At 50.7% G+C, this 18,904-nt stretch overlaps 3 protein-coding genes; 1 reads left to right on the forward strand and 2 right to left on the reverse strand.

Annotated features, from left to right (window-relative positions):
• Positions 1-481: 481 nt before the first annotated feature.
• FFUJ_06920 (related to ahmp1 protein) lies at positions 482-2,739 on the forward strand (the record flags this gene model as incomplete). XM_023577114.1 has 2 exons in its annotated part: positions 482-1,259; positions 1,313-2,739. The coding sequence occupies 2 exons, from the start codon at positions 482-484 to the stop codon at positions 2,737-2,739; spliced, it is 2,205 nt and encodes a 734-aa protein (XP_023430234.1).
• Positions 2,740-3,428: 689 nt separating this feature from the next.
• On the reverse strand, positions 3,429-5,434 carry FFUJ_06921 (related to sodium/nucleoside cotransporter 1; the record flags this gene model as incomplete). XM_023577115.1 has 2 exons in its annotated part: positions 3,429-3,731; positions 3,785-5,434. The coding sequence occupies 2 exons, from the start codon at positions 5,432-5,434 to the stop codon at positions 3,429-3,431; spliced, it is 1,953 nt and encodes a 650-aa protein (XP_023430235.1).
• A 2,529-nt stretch (positions 5,435-7,963) lies between these two features.
• Positions 7,964-17,627, reverse strand: FFUJ_06922 (related to vacuolar protein sorting-associated protein VPS13; the record flags this gene model as incomplete). XM_023577116.1 has 2 exons in its annotated part: positions 7,964-11,114; positions 11,161-17,627. 2 exons carry the CDS (start codon positions 17,625-17,627, stop codon positions 7,964-7,966), a joined length of 9,618 nt encoding a protein of 3,205 aa, XP_023430236.1.
• Between the last annotated feature and the right edge of the window lie 1,277 nt (positions 17,628-18,904).

Raw genomic sequence — 18,904 nt, forward strand, 5'->3', positions numbered from 1 at the left:
TCAGCAGACTATTCTCACAGTCATCATGAATAATGCTTTGTTATATTCCCGCGGATATACACACTTTTCTACAGAAACAGAGGCTCATTATGGATATCGCGGATGTCCCGGCACTAACTGACCCCTGGGCGCCAAACCTTTTTATCGGGGCTGGAGATTACTGGCCATAGCGGCATCAACCTCTGACGTAGGGTGACCCACTCCGGCACGACCTGATTAACCACCTTTACGTAGGAGGTGCCCCTACAATACGCTACGGCTCAACTAAACTTTTCTTGTTTTGAGTGAAAATGGCTGATCTTCACTGACAAGCGGTTAATCAAGGCAGGGAAACTAAACCCAAACTGCTCATGTTGTGACGACTGACTAATTCCAGCCTCTACCACTCCGGTTCAGTATCACTACAAGTTTAACTTTGTTTTCTCACCTCATCTCGACTCTCCCTTTTTTTAATACTCTCTCCCTTCTACCATGCATCTTCATGGGCATGGCTTCCAATAATAATCGCCTCCAGCCCTCGGGCCATCTCAACGTAACGGGCCATTACAACAACCGCCGCTCTCCGAGTCCCTCGTCCTCTCGTCCCGTGCCCCCCGATCCCGGAAGTCCAGGCCCCATCGAAGAAACAGCATCGGATTACTTCAACCCGCTGAGCCAAGCGCCCTCAGCACAATCGCAGACATCGCTATCGTCGTTTCCGCGCTTTCCATCGCAGACGTCCCTCTCGGCATTTCCATCCTATCAAGAATCGTCGAATTATCCACAGCAGACGAGACGAAGACCGCCGGTCGATCAGGCTAGACAGCCTAGTATCCGCATCCGCCGAAATTCAAACGGGTCGGTCTATTCGAATCATAGTGTGACGAGCCAGTTTGATGGATTTAGCGATGATGGGAGACCCAGGAGCATCTCGCAGCCTGAGCGCGCGAGGGTCTCGGATGGGCTTGCTCGTCATTCCAGGAGGGTTCCGCAGGTGGCGATGCCGCGACTTACAGAAGAGGGAGGACGGCCGAGTCTGGCTGAGCTAGGGATCAACGATGATCAGTCTGCTCCTCTGTCGCCGACGGGTTCGCTTCCCGAGGAGAACACGAATGGGAGAGGCGGGCTTGGTCGGCTGCGGCGGGCGAGTCGCTTCTTCTGGCCTGGGCATCGTCGGCAATCTGGCGAGGATCAAATGGCTGTACCTATGGGGCAGCGAGATGACGATCGTCGCGATGATGAATACGACCAGGAACTTGTGGACTGGCTCGATGTCATCGGTAAGAACATCCACATTCACATCTTCTACATCATCAAAATCTAACAATCACAGACCCCGAAGTCCAAACTCTTTCAACACTAACAAACGTCCAAAACTCCCTCTTCGTTCCCGATCTCGGAAAATGGGTCAACCGTCGACCGACCTACGCTCTATCCCGACACGATCCCCAAGCAGACTGGGCCCGAGGCGCCGTTGAGCAGGAACGACGTCGCGAAGCCGCACTGGAAGCACAAGAGACCGCTACGATCCCACCGATTGCGGAAGCTGAGGCGGAGGAAGAAGAGGATCAACCTCGTTTCCCGCAGCGGAGCAACACTATCACCTCCCGCTTGACAGACTCGCACTACGCGGCGCTTCCACATGGAACGAACCTCGATGGCTGGACGCCGGAGGAAAAGGCCGAGCTGGATGATCACGTTCGACACATGCTGCACTCCCGCCGTGCGCGGTTCAAGCGTCGCATGAAGGGTTTCGGCCAATACGTCAGACGTCCCCTCGGCTTCCTCGTCACACTCTACGCTACACTCATCACGCTCTTCGGTCTAGCTTGGGTTCTCTTCCTCATCGGCTGGATCTACGTCGGCGAGAAGCAAGTTTACGCAATTCACGTCATCGACAGTGTTCTTGTCGCGCTCTTCGCCGTCATGGGCGATGGTCTCGCGCCCTTCCGAGCTGTTGATACATACCACATGTTCTTCATCTGGCGCTTCTCGCGCTTGATCAAGAGAGCTGAGCAGGGAAAGAAACCGAGGAACAGGTTACAAAAAAAGCGTGTTCCGCCGGGTGTGTCTACGAACCCGGAGCATTCGCACTTGACGGGCCATCAGGCTCGCGCTCTTCTCGAAGCTCAGGACTATAACCCTGAGAGAGACGGAACCGTCGGCACGATGGACAACCAACCTCAACCGCAACCTGAGAGCCCCGAGACTGTTGATTTAGAAGGCGCCAAGTCCAACAGCCCCGATTCAGACATGCCCGCTCTGACGTTCGCTCAGTTCAAGAGCCTGCAGCACCATCAGAAGAAAATGGCCAAGTCACACAGTTTCTACAAACCAAACGAGACATTCACCCACTTCGCCTTCCCCCAAAAGTACCTCATCGCCATCGTCATCCTCCTCGACTGCCACTCCTGTCTCCAAATATCCCTCGGCGCATGTACCTGGGGCATCGACTACCACACACGTCCCTTCGCGCTGACCACCGTGATCCTCTGTGTGAGCATAACCTGCAACATCACAGCTGGTCTGCTCATCAGCATCGGCGATCGGAAGACGCGAAAGAAGGACGTGTGGGAGTTGTTGGATAGACAGGAGTTGACACAGGATGCTATAAAGCATATGAAGAAGAAGAAGGAGGAGGAGGAGAAGGAGAAAGAGAAGGAAAAGGGGTCGGATAAGGATGGGGAGTCAAGTAGGGGTGATGGATCGAGTAGTAGGACGTCAAAGGAGTTTAAAAAGTTGGTGAAGCAGAACAGTTAGGGGATGAAGGATGAGGATAGATATACGTGGATATGATGATTACGGTTAATAAATAGTTGATACCACCTAATTTAGATAGATCACGAACACGGATACTTGTATCACACCCACAGTCTGTTGTTAGTCTTGATGCACGTCATCAGCTATAACCACGTCGACTATAGACACCCCTATGTCGATTATAGAGTACCAACCCACTGGGAGTTGTCGTCTCCGGCAGTTCGGTCCGCTTATCTGTCGATCAGACGATGATGGGCCAATGCGTCTGACTTGGGTAACCGTATCTGATTATTCTCATGCCATGATAGATCTACGAAAATTCTGTTCATCATGACCCCGCTTGGTGTTTTGTGGTGTGATGGGTCGTGGAGTGGCCTGTGTCTCGGACGATTATGGTGCAGTGATATCGTCAAAGTTTTCAGTTATGAGTGACGATGTAGGTGTGCAGAATAAGAGAAATGTGAGATTGAGTATGGCGTAGTAAGATCAAGTATAGCAGAATCGAACTGAGATCACGACAAAGAAGTGATGTGAATTAGTACCATCTCGTGGTCTTCAATATAGCATTAGTAAAAAGTGTAGTATAGTATAGTATAGCATATCGACATAATCATCGACCCTTCAAACATCTTTTTCGTACACACACATCTTGCCTCATTCTCTTACATTTTCATCATCATCATGCCCAATTATGAGGAAGCGTTCTGGCCGAAACTTGAAAGCTGGTTGGTGACGACGAGACCAGCGACACTGGCAGAGGTGAGAGTGGCGAGAACACCAGAGATGAGAGCCGAGACAGCAAGCTTGGCAACATCACCGCCGCGGGAGGGGGCGAGCTGGCTGAGAATACCGATCTGGATACCGAGGGAGCCGATGTTACCGAAGCCACAAAGAGCGTAGGTAGCGATGAGCTGAGAGCGGGGGGAGAGGCCGTAGAATTCGTTATTCTCGGGGGAGGGGTTTGTGAGGAGGGAGAATGCCTTGTACTCGTTCTAGAATGTGTCAGTATCTGATGGGAGATTGAGAAGGGGGAGGGGAAACGTACGGTGATGATCTTCTCGGCAATGAGCTTGGCGACGGGGAGAATGTCGCCTGTGCTGTTGGTGCCGTTGGTGCGAGATACACCGAGCAGGAAAGAAACGGGGAAGAGAAGGTATCCGAGAATGAGCTGGAGAGTAAGAGGAGTGGGATCGTTGATGTTGAGGTATCGTCCCCACCAGGTCAAGAGACCGTTGATGAATGCGACCAGAGCAATAATGCAGAGAAGAGAGCAGACAATGGTACCGGCGATCTTGATTCCGAGCCAAGCACCGTTAGCGAAGGCGTGGAGGGCGTTCTCAGCCTTGTGCTCATCATCGTCAGGAATGACTACACGACCAGCTGTGAGAGTCTCCTCAGTCTCGGGATATCGCATCTTGGAAATAGCCAGAGAAGCTGGGATGGACATGATGCAGGATGACACGAGAGCCTCGCGGTTAAGACCGAGACCGATGTAGCCGACAAGGACGGATCCAGAGATGGTAGCGAAACCACAGGTCATGATCTGGTGAAGCTCGGCTTTGGTCATGTGAGGAACGAAAGGACGGACAAGCATGGCTGATTCACCCTGACCGATGAAGGGGGTGGCGGCAGCGACGACGGCCTCAGCACCAGAGACTCCGAGACCCCAGAAGACAAAGGTAGCGAACTTGACGATGAACCACTGGACGAAACCGATGTAGTAGAGGACCTGGACGAGGGAGATGAAGAAGATGATGGCGGGGATGACGCCGAAGAAGAAGTTGCCAGTGTTGGCGACGTCCTCGCTGGTCAGGAACGCAACACCAGCCTTGGCGAAGCCCAGGAGATCAGCGGCGCGGTCGGCGATGAAGCGGAAGATGTCGTATCCAACGGTCGTTCGTAGGACGAAGAGACCGATAACATACTGCGTGAGCATGCCGCCAATGACAGTGCGCCAGTTGATGCGCTTGCGGTCCTTGCTAGTAGCCCAGAGGATGAAGAGGAAGACAACCATTCCGAAAAGACTGACAGCGCGGTTCTCGCGGGTGTTGTCAGCGACCTCCTCGGAGACAAAAGCGCCAACGAGGATAGCAGCTACAGTGACGGTAGCGCCAGCAAGAGTGCGCAGGTGGGCGGGGATGAGGTCGTAGATCCTGACGGCGGTGTTGAGCCAGACCTTCTTGATGATGTTGGAGACATGGCGACTAGGAACGTGGAAGAAGATGAGACGCAGAGTGATGGCGAGCCACAAGAGGAAGGGAACAACCCAGTTCTTGTCGTCGCGGTGCAGCACGAGAGAGGCGATCCACCAGCCGGTGAAGAGGCAGAAGATGATGAGGTGGATTATGGGGCGGCGGTAGCGATATACAGGGCCGAGACGCCTGCGCCAGCCGACGACAGCGGGGCTGTCGCTGTGGGAGTTTGCGCGGGCGGATTCGTCGACAACGCCAGCTTCGTGCTTCTCGTGGTCGCTGTAGTCAGGAGGAGTGTGCGTGCCAGTCTTTTCTTTTTCCATCTCGTGGGAGTGGCGCTGGGGAGGGACTACGGCGGGCGCGTCTGTGGTGCCGGTTGTGTAGACGGGATCATCGTGGCCGGGGGTGTCGACGCGGGGAGAGTGGTGATGATGTTGGTGGTGGTGTTGGTGGGAGGGCTCGAGAGCCGGGTCGGGATTATGGTGGATGTTTGAGTCAGCCATTTTGACTGTCTCTCACTCTACAATTGGGGTATAAAAAAAGGGTATAAAGATAGAGAGAGAGGTGAGACCTCGGAGCTTCAACAGCTTGGGCAGTGAAGCACAAGAGAAGAAGCAAGAGAGACAAGAGAGGACCCTTGAAGGAAACAAGGGCTTTTGTTCAGCAAAAAAGTGTCTAGCCCTCAAAACTGGAGACGCTTGAAGAATGGAGTCAGACAATGGAGCAGACTGAACTGAACTGACAGAAGAGACGATCTTCGTGGGTCGACAATTTTTTTTTATCTGGGGATTGCTTGACTTTTTTAACCCAGCTTATTTTTTTTTTGCCTCCAGGGAGTGAGTGTTACACTAGAGTCTAGAGGGGGTGTGCAGGTTCATTATCTATGGAGGCATGTAGATTGGCCTGTTGGTTCAATTAAACCCCAGACTAAAAAGTAAAGGACTTGAGCCAATGTTTGTTCAGACGACGATCTTTTTTGAGGAGGTGAGCACGAGGACAAGAACAAGGATGTCAAGGAAGGGAAGGGATCTGGACTGTGAGCTTATCAGTTGGGGTCCATATATTTCGGAGATGCCTTTACACTGTATATTTTGGTGTTGAACAATCGGAAGAATAGATGTGCACTGCAGGTATTGTAACAGTGACAGTAACACAGCTGTATCACCTCTTCTCACTACACTCTTTCATCCGCTGTATACTCAACTATCTCTTATGCCTCTGCCACAACTGAAGCCCTTTCTGAACGATGCCCTCTGTACTGTTCTGCTCTGTATCTGGTCTGTAGTCGCCACCCCCGGCCTAAACCTCGGCGTGTACTATCCCTAATCTAGAAGGTTGCTGGAACGTTTGCAAAAGCTCAGGTTCGTCTTCTCCACTGACGTAGTCTCCACAAACGGAGAAAACGCTCGTTATTGGCATAGCTCGGAGGTCCCTTTGCCCACCACCTGCTCACTCATTCGCCAATAGGACCATGTTGCTCGATTCATTGGGGGGAACTTGTGTAGCTTGGCTTCCCTCGGTCGCCATTTGCATGTTCCTTCCCCGGGCCATAGCTGATACAGACTGACCTGGCCCTATCTATTCTGACACAAGAACATAGATAAGAGTCCTGATATCTATCTGTCTTCATGTCTAGACTCTTGTTGAATCAGGACCAAGCCTGTTTCTTGACTGAATCTCCGATCTCTCTCCACTTGATACATGAAAAGCCACACCCGTTCTTTAATGTTTAATCCAAATTCAGTTTTCTTACTTTCCACCCCGAATTCGCACTATCGCTCTTTAGGTAGGTCATTCTGCTCTTGGCTTACAGCTTCAAAGAGCCGCCCGCCTCGTTATGTAACAGCAACAACCACTCATCTCCCTCTTGTCGCTAACCCCCAGCTTGTAGCTTGTCCTGCTTGAGCTTATCGACATGCATAGACAGGGATTCTGATAGCCTACTTTACTTTCCCCAGCTTCAGCTAACGGGCCCCCCTCCCCTACCCTCCCCTCCCCTTCACACCATCTTCTTCCGAGGCTGGGGATAGCCTATTATCTGCAAATAATGCACACACACATGTCAGCCTGAAATAGAGATAGACATGGATAACTCATTCGTCTCCTTCCGTGAAAGATATAGTCCTTTTGGATGTCGCTGTGATTGTCGGCCATCTCCGTCGATATCTCGGTCTGGCCCGCCCGTCAGCCTCTATCAAGACCGTTGTCTTGGGTCTGCTTGACACTGACACTGACACGCTTCCCCTCAATTTCGACAGTGCATGCATTGTCAATCTGGATCTGATTCATCTTCGTTAATCTGCTAATCTCTCCTCTCCTCTTCTCTACTCCATACTTGCACATCACATGTCTCTTTTGTCCTTGCCTTATATGGCATCTCCCTATCTCCCCTCCTCTCTTCTCCTCTTACATCCCCCAACTTTGCCGAGTTGCCCTCGCATGTGAGATCACGATGACCTCTTTTTGACTTTGGCTTCACTGATAACAGGCTATCCCACTCCTACCCCCGAGTGTCGCGCCAACCTTGACCACATCGACTCATCACAACATACTAAAACTACCGTAAACGATAGCATCATCTTGACCTCTCACGATACCATCTCGCGCGTTTCCGTTCGGTTCATCGGCCCAAAACAATCTGTCTGACCGATGAGCCATCACTAAACGCAGCCGAGAGAGAGCGACGTCCCGGCCTCATTTACGGTTATCTCGGCCGCTACAGCTCGTGTCAATAAGCTTGATACGCCGGGTCCGACCAGGCCGTGAACTTCACGAGCACATTCGCGCCTCGGGTCACTATTCGTTTTGTCTTCCGTGTAGATGATGAACTGCGAATGACTCTCTATCTCCACAAGTGTCAACTCCAAGCCGTGATGGAATTGAGCCTAGTCACCATTTCTGTCCATCACAAATTGTAGATATCGCAATGCTTCATTCATGTACCTCGTGTTCTTAATAAATACAATCTATCAATACTCCAAACTCCATCGTACTACTGCCTATTACAACAACCCTCATACAATATCCTCCTTTTACTCTCCACTTCTAAACCTCCTATTAAACTCTTCAACCGCGACCCCAATCATCTTGTACAAGAATCCTCTCTCACTGCCCTCGCCAATAGGAATAAACGGCCCGTTAGCTCCTCCTCTCAAAGCCAAGCTCACACCAGTGCGCTCCTTTGCGATAGTCTGAACATCCTTCAGAGGAACGTCCCACTCGCTGGTCAGACGTCGCGATCGGATCAGCAAGATCCGAGCATATGTAATCATGACGACCATGTCTTCCTTGGGTAGCTCAAGATGTCCAATGTACTGCTCGTCAAAGTATCGCCCGTTGTCAACTTGCTTCAGCCAGTATTGGCCGAGAGCTTCCCGCGGGTTGTAAGGGCGCACGATGCCATCTTGTGGAATGTATCGTGGATATCGTGTGCGATCCAATTCTTGACCGTCAAATACTGTTGTAGTATTGCGAATACCCTCACTGACATTGCTTGCCATGTCAAGTACACCAACCGCCGGCTTGGTAGCCAGTCCGATCATGCCCTTGCCGACACCCTTGAAGAAACCCAGAGCACCCTCCTGTTCGGCGCCCTCCAGAGGCTTGCGTGCAAGGCCACCAACGCCTGATGCAACACTTGTGATGAAGCTGTTCGCGCCAGCAGTCACACCGTACAAGGCGTGCTTCGGCCTGTTGCGGGCCCTCGTCATACGTCGGCGGTCCTGGAATTGCTTGTCCAGTGACGCTGCGGCAAGTCCCTTGCTGAGACTGCCTGTAAACTTGGAGAAACTGTCACTGAAGCCAAACACCGTCTTCTTGGCGAACGAAGCCGCTCCCTTGGCGATGCCCAGGCCAAACTCTTCTGGCTTATCCGACAAGATCAAACCCTGGTACGGTTCGTAGAACACGTCTGTCACACCCGACGAGATGCTGTTGAACAGACCCACAGGGTTTCCGAGGAAATCGGCAGATCCTAGAATCTTGTGAATCTGATACATGACCTCCTGACTGTAGTGGCTGGAGAAGTTCTGAATTAGTACCGCTGTAGTCACTCTCACGTTATCCAGGATAAGCGCATTGAACCGAAGTGGTGCATCGTTGACGTTTCCGACAGCCATGGTCATGACGTTGAGGAAGAACATGATGGGGTTGCGCGATGATGTCTTGTCCTCAGCATTGACACGTTCTGTGCGCATAAAACTCAGGTTAAGCTGCATGGGCTGGATATTGAGAACCTCAAAGTAGATATCTTGACCAGCTGGTTGGCCTGATGGCTCAGGGATGTCAAGATCCTCGTCGCACAGCTTGCCAGAATCGTCAGCGTCTGTCCAGCTGGCACCACGCACGTTCGAGAAGTCAATAAGGGCAAACACAAAGTCCTCATCCAGATCAATGGTCATTTCCTGCAGCAGAATGGTCGCGTACTTGACATACAGCACACCATACGAATCATCCTTGACACGGCTGACCATGGCGTGCAGCGATGGATGAGCTTCCACCTCCTGCGCCTTCTTTGGCACAACACTAGGGTAAAGAACCATAGGGAAAATGCCGCCGTACAATTGATTGTCGATTTGGATCCACTTGATAGCCATCGAGATTGTCTGGATCAGAGGCGAGTCGCTGTACCGCAACTGAACATCGCGGAATGTCAAGTAAGCAAGCTCCTTCATTTGGGCGTTCACCAGGGAAACACCAATGCCGGCCAGCTTGAGCTGCGCACGGAATGTAGCGCCTGTATCCTGATCCTTGACCTCAAAAGCCTCAGGGCCGGTATTGGTCCTAGCCAAGGCCTTGGGCTTGTACATACTCTTGCTGGCACGGAAGTTGCTGAGAATCAGGGTTTGCTTCGGTCCATCGGCAGCAACGTTGATGTCGACAATCTTAGGAGCCCCAGACGAGGTGTGGAACTTCATCGGGATCTGGTTTCCGATCTCAGCTAGCTTGACGTGGCGCTCCTTGCCATTTGCAGAGATGATGATTTCTCGGAACTTGGCAGCAGGGAAATCCCAAGCGTATGGCATGATGCTGCGAGGCGGGAGTCGATATCTTATCAGCCGCCATCCACTGCGGTCCTCATCGCCATCTTCGTCAACGTTGGGATTGGCTTGCCAGAACATGAACTCAACATCACTCTCATTGCGCATTGAGTATGGCCAGTTCTTCTTCTCCATGCTGAGGTTCAAGAAGACTGTAGAGTTCTCCATCAGAACCTCGACCTTGACAAGGTTCTGTCGCTGTCCAGCCTTGGCGATCTTGACATAAGTTGTGCCAATGTCTGCAATATTGAAAGGAGATGTCCATTGGTTGTTGACGCCAGGGTAACAGAGACACAACTGCTTGACCTTGGACTTTTGCATGAAGTGGAGGGGTTGAAGGGCGCCATCACTGAGAGTGAGATAGCCAGAGGAGCTAGATTCTCGAACAAGAATCTCACTGTCCATCTTGTTGTGCAGAACGAAGCGAGGAGCAATCGTAACAATCTTGGTGAGCTTGTACTTGCCTTCACCCGGCTCAACAGTAACGCCCACGTGGATCTCCTTGTCTTTGGTGGCTGAGTTCAGCACAACCTCAGTAGTACTGCCGATAGCATCGAAACTTTGAGGCTTGCTCCATTCCGAGTCGGCAATCTTGAGAAGGGCTCGGTTGCGGTGATCATCATTACCATAAGAGAACATGAAGGGTAGAGCCTTAGGCCGCTCTCGATCAGATGTATCCATGAGAGGGAATTGACCCGCCGCTGGCTTGGCTTGTTGTAAGAAGCTCTTGGCGCGGACTTGAACGTCCACGCCTGTCTTGTTCAACACAACGTACGGGCTGAACACTGTGATCTTGGAAGCACCTCCACTGTTCGGAATCTTGAAATGATGCAGTGAAAGATTCAGTGGCAATCCCTTGTCATCCTTGACCACAAGCTTATACTCCTTGCGGAACTCTTCATTCGTGCCTGAATTGATGATAGCGAAGTCGCTTGCCTTGAAGACCGTATCTTGCATGTCGACGCTGAGGAGCAGAAGGTGTGAAAGCTCAACAACGTGAACAGGACTGACACCTCCCTTTCGCAAAAAGTTGGTCCAGTCTTTCTTGGTGTTCTTATCATAAATACGATACTTAAAGTCGTACGGCAGCAGATTCTCGAGGGTGACTGGTGCAGAAAGCTTGACTTTCATGTACGGGTATTGTCTGCATTCGTCAGTATCATTGCATCTGTTGGGATCAGAACACTCACTTGGTCAATGGGTTGCCCTTGTCAAAGCGGGCATGGACTTGGAAATAGAACGGATCGCCATTCTCTCCCTTACACACGACCTGCTTCGTAGGCCTCTTAAGCATGTCTCTCCAGAATAGATGGTCTGTACTCCACTGGTACCCGAAGCCACCATCAGGTCGGACAATCACCTGCTTCTCAAAGACGGCACCCACAGGAGCAGGTCGAGCGTCGCCAGGTGCGATCTTCTCAATCTTGAGTAGATGTCCCTCCTGTACATCAAAGATACCAAGCTCGACTGGGATTTGTGTAGCATTTTCCACAAGAAGTGGAGATCTGAAGGTCACATACTTGATGTTATCTGTGCCCAACTCGACCTCAACACAGAGACGATGGAGAACATCAGCCTTGGGTCGTAGAGCATACAGGTGTTCTCCTTCTCGGTTGATTCTGACGTTCTTAACAGGATCGAAACCGCTGCCCTCCAACTGGATAGAGACATAATTCTGGTTCGATTCAGTGAGAAGGTTCTCACGCATCTTCTCCCAATGCTCAAAACTCCAGGGGGCTTCCTTGCCATCCTCCAAGCGGAGATTGATAGGCTCATCGCTGGTAGGACTCTTAGAGTGCACAACAACATCGAAGCCAGTGTAGTTTCTGATGCGGTATGGTGCTTCAACACCACGTGGCTTGTCCAACACATCCTCAGCTGACGTAAGGAATTGGAATGTCTTAAAACCCAGAGCAATTGAAGCAGTGGTAACGGTCACATCGAAGACCTTCTTGGAAGCGACATCAACCGACAACAGTCCTGAGGTAGGGTCCTTGGCTACGCCGAAGCCAACTTGCCAAGGCTCAAGAAGAGGTTCCCAGCTGGACTTGGCGAAGTTGTAGACATTGGCATACAGGTCAATGGCAGTCTCAGCCTTGAGGTTCGACGACCAATTCTCAGCTGCAGCAGTGAAGTTCTTGATGCTCAAGTCAAGGATTGGAAGTTCGTGTACATCGCCAATAAGAACAACACGGATGCCATCCACAGTTGCGGACAGGGTCTCGTAGCTCTTTTGGACAACCTGCTCTGGAGTCTTTCCCTTGTTATCGGCATGGGTAACGGCGTGAGAAGTTGCAGTCACCTTGCTTCGTCCAGCAATGGTAGATTGGCCTCGCCCACTGGCAGATCGTTGCTTCATCCCAGCGTGGCGCAGTTCTCTTGCCTTCTGCTCAGCAGGAGTCTCCTTAATTTGTTTAGGCTCATTACCAGACAACTCGCTCGCTTTGCTAACAATCTGGTGAACAAGGAGGATATCGCGGAGTGATAGTCGTAAGACAAGTGGTTCAATGTCCACGTGGATGTCGGTGGTTTGAGGCTTGGAGCTATCCATGCTTAATTGGACTGAGAAGTCATCAATGATACGAAGACGTGACGTCTCGAACTTGTCCATTCTACACAAGAACATGCCGATTTCAGAAATCTGGAAAGTCAAAGCATGCTGTTGTGAGAGAAGCATCTGTCGAATGGACAGGACAATCGCCTCGGAGCTTGATGTTAAGGGATTGGCGATCAGAATGACTTGTGCGTCAACAAGATTGACGCGGAAAGCAATGCTCATCGCAGACTCCTTCTTCTCTTGTTTTTGAGTGACCTCTTCTCTCTGTTGTCGCGAGATTTGCGATCGGGGACGCGAGACGTTGCCGGCATAAGAGACTTGCATGGACTCGGTGTCGGATTCGTCAGGCGTCGTCTCAGCGATACTCTCATCATCCATCGGGCTGCCGTCATCGACTGTCAACGCCTCCATGGCAAATTTCTGAATAGCGAATAGATAGTCGAGCGCAAAGATCACTCGTGGACTATCGATGGTAGCCATGGCAATCAAGCTCTTTTCCTTGCCGCCGGACATCGTGACGCTGGCCATCAGTTGTTGAACGTCCTTGTTCATCGATGACATGATACGGCGGAATTTGTTTGTCTCGCGTGGTCGACTATCATAAATCGTGAAAGATCGGATGAGCAGCTCTGCCTCAAGTGAACCATCGGAGAGCATCCTCGTCTTGACCTTTGTGTCATCAAGCGAGAATCGGGATAAGCTGGACCTCGCAATGTCGTGGACAGGCTCATTCTCTGGTGCATTGATTAGTTCGAGACCAATAGTATTGACTCGGAAAACAAGGTCAAGTTTAGTCCATTCTTTGTCAATTGAGCCCAGTTCAGGTCCAAGATCAATCAGACTCTGGTCTTCACCAGACTTGTCCTCACTGTTGATCGTGCGAGCGCGCTGTAGAGTACCCTCGTCAACTGCCTTGGCAGCCTCTTCTTCGTTGTCGTTACCTTCGCCGGCAAATGCTGCAGGCACAGATTTGGAGATCTCTAGAAGGAACTTGACTTGGTACTGTGTGAGTCGTAGGTTGAAGTCAGACATCGTTCCTTCTATTTCGGTCTCGGGTCTCTTGGCACCAGACTTGTGCTCAGCATATGTGATGTTGAAGCCGAGGTCAACATGGTCAATCATCTCGAGCTCCTCTGAATCACCGCCAGCGTAATGGAAGTCGGAAGTGAGCTTGATGTTGCGAATACCAGCCGACAGCTTCATGGCAATATCTGAGTTCTCGCTGTCGTCCAGAGGTGTGAATTTGTTCTGAGCATAAATCTCACCAAGGTAAGCAGTGACGACATCTCTCTCAGTTTGGCCTGGCTTTTGGACTCGAGGGAACACAACGATGGGAGTGTTGACAACAACATCAAACTTGAAGCGGCTTGGGCTCTGTTGCAACTGATTGGCCTGGTTCATAGCAGCTTGGCGCGCAGCATTGTAAAGAGCCTGCATCTTGCCAAACTTGACCAAGAAGTCAATGATCTTGCGGAATGGCTCCTCCACAAAGTTCACCTTGACGGAACCAGCCCGGAGGAAGACAGAGCTGTCGTATCCTGGGTACGCTTTGGGGTTGGAAGAGTCGAAAGTCTCGTAGCGGAAGTCTGCCAAGTCATCTCCTTGGATGGTCACGAGCTTTCGAAGGTGTGAATCCTCTGAGACGCCGAGATTAACGTCGTCAACGAGTGAAAGATCACCAAGTCGGGCCGAGATACGCATGGTCTTGCCTCTGAGGAAGATACCGGCGTCAGCCTTGTTGAAGGATAGCGTAGCGAGGCGGATTCCATCGTTATTGAGGATTAGTCTGATACTCTTGAGGTCAACCTTGACACGAATAGATCCTGTGTTGGAGTTTACTGAGGGTGCATTGACTACCGCTACAGCAGTATCCACGCTTTCCGAATCGTCGTCATCATCCAGTAGAGCTTTGTTATTATTATTCGACTCTTCTTCGTTATTCGTAAAAGTGATAAGGATAAAATCCAGTAACGTGAGCAGTGTCTTTCGGGTAACAACCAAGTTGATTGTGGATATGACAGCGTTGATATTGGTCTCTACACCCTCGTACACGGGCATGAACTCGGGAGACAAAGGGTTGACCTTGACAAACTTGACGTGAACCAAGCTGCGGCCCTCTTTGAGATCCTCGCTGTCACCAGACGAGATTATCGACTTGAATTCAGCAGAAGGATTGTCCACAAAGTCATCGACAGTGACCGAACCAAGTGAAACATCAGCTACCATGTCGAAGGGTCTGGTGTAAAACTCGAGGTCGAATCTCTCGGCCACCAATTCAACAAGTAATGCATCAGGCTTCTGTCCATCAGGGTCACTTCGGTAAAGTGAACCCTTGAGGGTATCAACCTTGAACTTGAACTCGAAGATACGTTGCTGAACTTGGAGTTGCTCAGCGTCACCTCCATCTGGCGCATCCTCAAAGTCATCGTCGTCTTCGTCCATATCATCAAGCACGACAGCGGTTTCCGATTGCATAAAGGGGAAAGGAGTTGACTGTCTTCGCTCACGCTGAGACTTTCTTCGTGATCGGTTGGATGAGTTGCTCTTAAGACGGGGACGAGATGGCTCCTTGCGTTCCTCCAATCTTGGTGCAGGCCCGCCAAACTTGGGAATAGCCACATCAATGACCTTCATGAGGTTCTTATACTTTGTGTCAGAGACGGTGGCGTGGAGCATTGGCAGATGTCCCGAGACTTTGAACTTGGTCAAATTGGGAGCCTTTGGTAAGATGGATGTCTCGACAATGAAGTCCACATTGATTCGCTCAACAACATGCAGATGAGCTTCATCTGTCTTCTCAACCAATTGAGCTTTGGTTTCCTCAACTGAGGGTCCGATGAGGACTTGAGTCGACGTCAGCTTGACAATAAACTTGTCGTACATGACGGACTCGAGTCGCTTGAGATCTTCGTCGCTATATGCCTGTTTTTGTTTCGACTGAATTTCCTTCATTGTGCTTTGGTCCACGAGTTCACTATTCACATGGATATGACCAGCATCGACAATTAAACATGTAGAGTTCTCGGTGGTGATGCTAACCGGCACAATGATCAGAGGTGCTTGGAGATCCAATTCAGCATTGATCGTCTTGTGCTCCTCCAAGGCGAACTCGAGGCCCGCTCGAGTCTGCTCACGAATGCTCTCAACGGTCGCACCAGCACTCTCCATGAGGGCGGTAATAGACTCCATGTGACGCTCAGGCGGTCTAAAGAAGTCGGCGATACCAACAACAAAGTTGGGGTTCCAGATAACCTCAAGAGGCTTCATCTTTCCGACAACAGCAATGTCACCCTCACGCTCAATTGGGTTCTGCTCAAACTCAAACTGGAAGAAGGGGTCTTCCTCTGGCTGCTCAAGTTCGGCCAACGACAATCGCTTACGCTGCTTGTTAGTCGGTGCATCCTTGACTCGGACAATCTCAGGGTAGACTGAGCCTGGTGTTGTCCCATCGTTGACACGAAGGCCACCAAGGCTCACATTAGCAAGAACTGAATCCTTTCTCTGTAGCATCTTGGCTTTGAACACATCAAAGTGCAAACTGAGGAGATCTGCTGCGTGGTCATGAGGGCTCTTCTTGAGTGTAAAGCTACCCGTGCTCAGTGACGTTTCGATGCACATCTTGATAGCCTCGCGAGGAACATCGACTTCATCGGCAATAGCGTTCTTCTCGTCCCAATCGATGGCCTCGTAGAGCTCTTGTCGCTGCTCCTCAGTCATTTGCGTGTTCTCTTCATTCTGTTCGATCTTTTCTTGGGGCTTTGAACCCCACACCCACGAGATCCAACCTTGTTGTTGCTGTTGCTGCTGTTGTGGTTGGTTCTTGAGAGCTTCTGCATTCTCTTTCTTGAGCTGGTTGCGGGCCAAGGATCGCCAGAATCGCAGATCTTCGTACGTAAGCTTCCACTCGAGAGCATTGATCTCATCGGTTTCTTCAGCAGACATCTGATGGCCTTGTTTTCTCTTCTTGAACAGCTCGATATATCGTTTTCGATCGTCTCGTCGCTCTCGGAAGTAGTCCCATGACCATTTGCGGTTGCGTTCGTGAATCTTTGATAACACAGCGTTACCTGCAAACTCGAGCCAGGCACGGGGATCTTCCTTGGGTCGGACATTCTTTGGTTGTAGGCGTTTGTATTCTTGGTGTCGGATGAAGTAGTGGAACAAATCGACCATCATCAAAGCGTCCCGATATTGGTCGTCATCGAGGACAAGACCAATCTCTTCGAAGAGTAAGTTGGCCTTGAACTTGGGTACCTTGATATCTCCTGACTTGTCGAGCTCGATCTTTGCTTGGCCATTGACGGGCCTGAGAATGAACTGATGGTTTGCATTCTCTTGTGCGTCTTTTCCAATCATTTCTCTGAACTTCGCTACCATTTCATCGTGTGGCATCAGTTCCTCCGAAGATGTTGATGCTTCTCGACCTGTTCCGAGAAGAGTTGCATCGGTATTCCAGTACACAGCCAAAGCACCCAAGGTAGCCAACTTGTGGGTGACTGTGTTAGAGTCTTGGATAAAAGTAGGCTTCCACTGACCATCAGTACTGACGGCACTGAATTCCTCGAGGGTGACACCAAGGGCGAATGGGTGCCCTGGTGCTGAGATAGAGTCTTCGTATCGAATGTGTATGTTCTTGACCGTGACTTGAAGGTTGTCGACGATCTTTGTCACCAGACTTTGTGTAAAGCTCTGGCTCTTCTTCTGCTCCTCCTGGCTTAAACCTTCCTGGTTCCTCTCCTTGAGCAACTCGGCACTGTCAAGCTTTTCCATCTTGAGGCGCTGTTTCCTGCGATCTTCTTCGTCCTGATCATACTCAGCCTCTTCCTTCGGGCTGGCCAGAAGAAAGACATCCTGAATGAAGACCTTAACAGGTGCACCGCGCAGGTTTGACCAGGGAATGACGAGTGTAAGCTCGCCGAGGTGGCCCTCCATGACATTTATGGGAAGCTTGAGCTGATCGAGTGCCTCGCGGCGTAGCTCGAGGTTGCGGAGCTTAACGTCGCCGGACCAGATACCAACTTTCAACTGGGTTGGGTCGAAGTTCTTGACGTACATGCCCAGGAACCTATTAAGCAGGCCAGCGACGAGACCTTCGAGCATTCTGGCGGTGTTGTGGCCGTAACCCGGGCCGGGGAGAGAGGGGAAGGGGTCGTGTTATTTGTTTTATCGAGCACTCATCTGTCGGCGTGTGTTTATTGACACGGGTGCCATGCGAGGCTCGACCGGTGAAGCGACTGCTATCCTCGGGCGTGAAGGTGAGGTCTAGGACTTTGTAGCGCGGGGTTACACTCGAGGCAGTATCGTAAGTATTTCCCCGAGAGGTTTTGGGTGGAATAGAGGGGAAAGGCGGGATTCGGTGGATGAGGGTATTATCGCTTATGCCTCTCGAGTAGTAAAGATGGACGAAACTCGGTGATGGAGGAGATATTGAAAAGGTGGGTTTCGTGTCGGGCTGTGAGTGAGTGAGTGACGCAGCTGGGCCCGGAGCAAAAGTGGGAAGCAGCGGTTTTGGGGAATGGTGTGGCGTGTATGACGATGCTGTCAGAGGTACTTGTTGTTTGGTGATGATCCTAGCGGAGGAACAAGTACCGAATTGGCTTCGAATTGGCAGTGGCTTTATTTTTTACGTTCCAACGTGGTCGGGTACCTACCGTAAATTTTAGAGCTGCCAACAGCTGGATCTGGCCCTGGAGCACATCAAAGCACAGGGCACCTTTGGTGGGGCATCACGGAAGATCTTCTAGACAATGACTTGGCAGAGTTAATCTGTTAAACATCATGACTATTTTATCGATATCAACAATACGATAGAAGGTTTGGCTATCTGTGCATTCCCTCTTCTCATCATTGCCGATTCCAGTAACTGTTCTCAACTTCAAGGTCTATTTCTGGTTGGTCATTGTATCAATGGCTGCCCACCTGAAGTCGAGAGCTACCTTATTCCACCAAAATACAACTCTCATGACGTCACGACATAGCTTCACATCCATCGCGATGATGTAGGCGTGACAACAAAAGCAGAACAGAACAAAATGGCACATCCATGAACGGCTTGGTCTCCTTTTCCGGGCCGGACGGGACTGTCTCTGCGTGTGACAAGCAGAAATTCTATTTCCCCAATTTCCAGTTCCAGTGCCAGGTACAATTACTAAGGAAACCGTAACAAACAAGCCATTACGTAGATAGCTCCAAGATCTTGGAATAACAGGAAGCTTCCATGATTGTGGTGTCTCCATTGCAACGCCGACTCTCATAGTATTTCAGTTTTAGCTGGTTTCATTCCAGACCTTCTTAACTCTTTTCTCTTTTTATACCTTTTCGGTTATCAGGTGAAATCAGCTTGGACTGGTTGCAGCAGTTACTCGCGTGCCTCTAAT

Source organism: Fusarium fujikuroi, chromosome FFUJ_chr05, assembly GCF_900079805.1.
Source record: "Fusarium fujikuroi IMI 58289 draft genome, chromosome FFUJ_chr05".
Classification (NCBI taxonomy): domain Eukaryota; kingdom Fungi; phylum Ascomycota; class Sordariomycetes; order Hypocreales; family Nectriaceae; genus Fusarium; species Fusarium fujikuroi.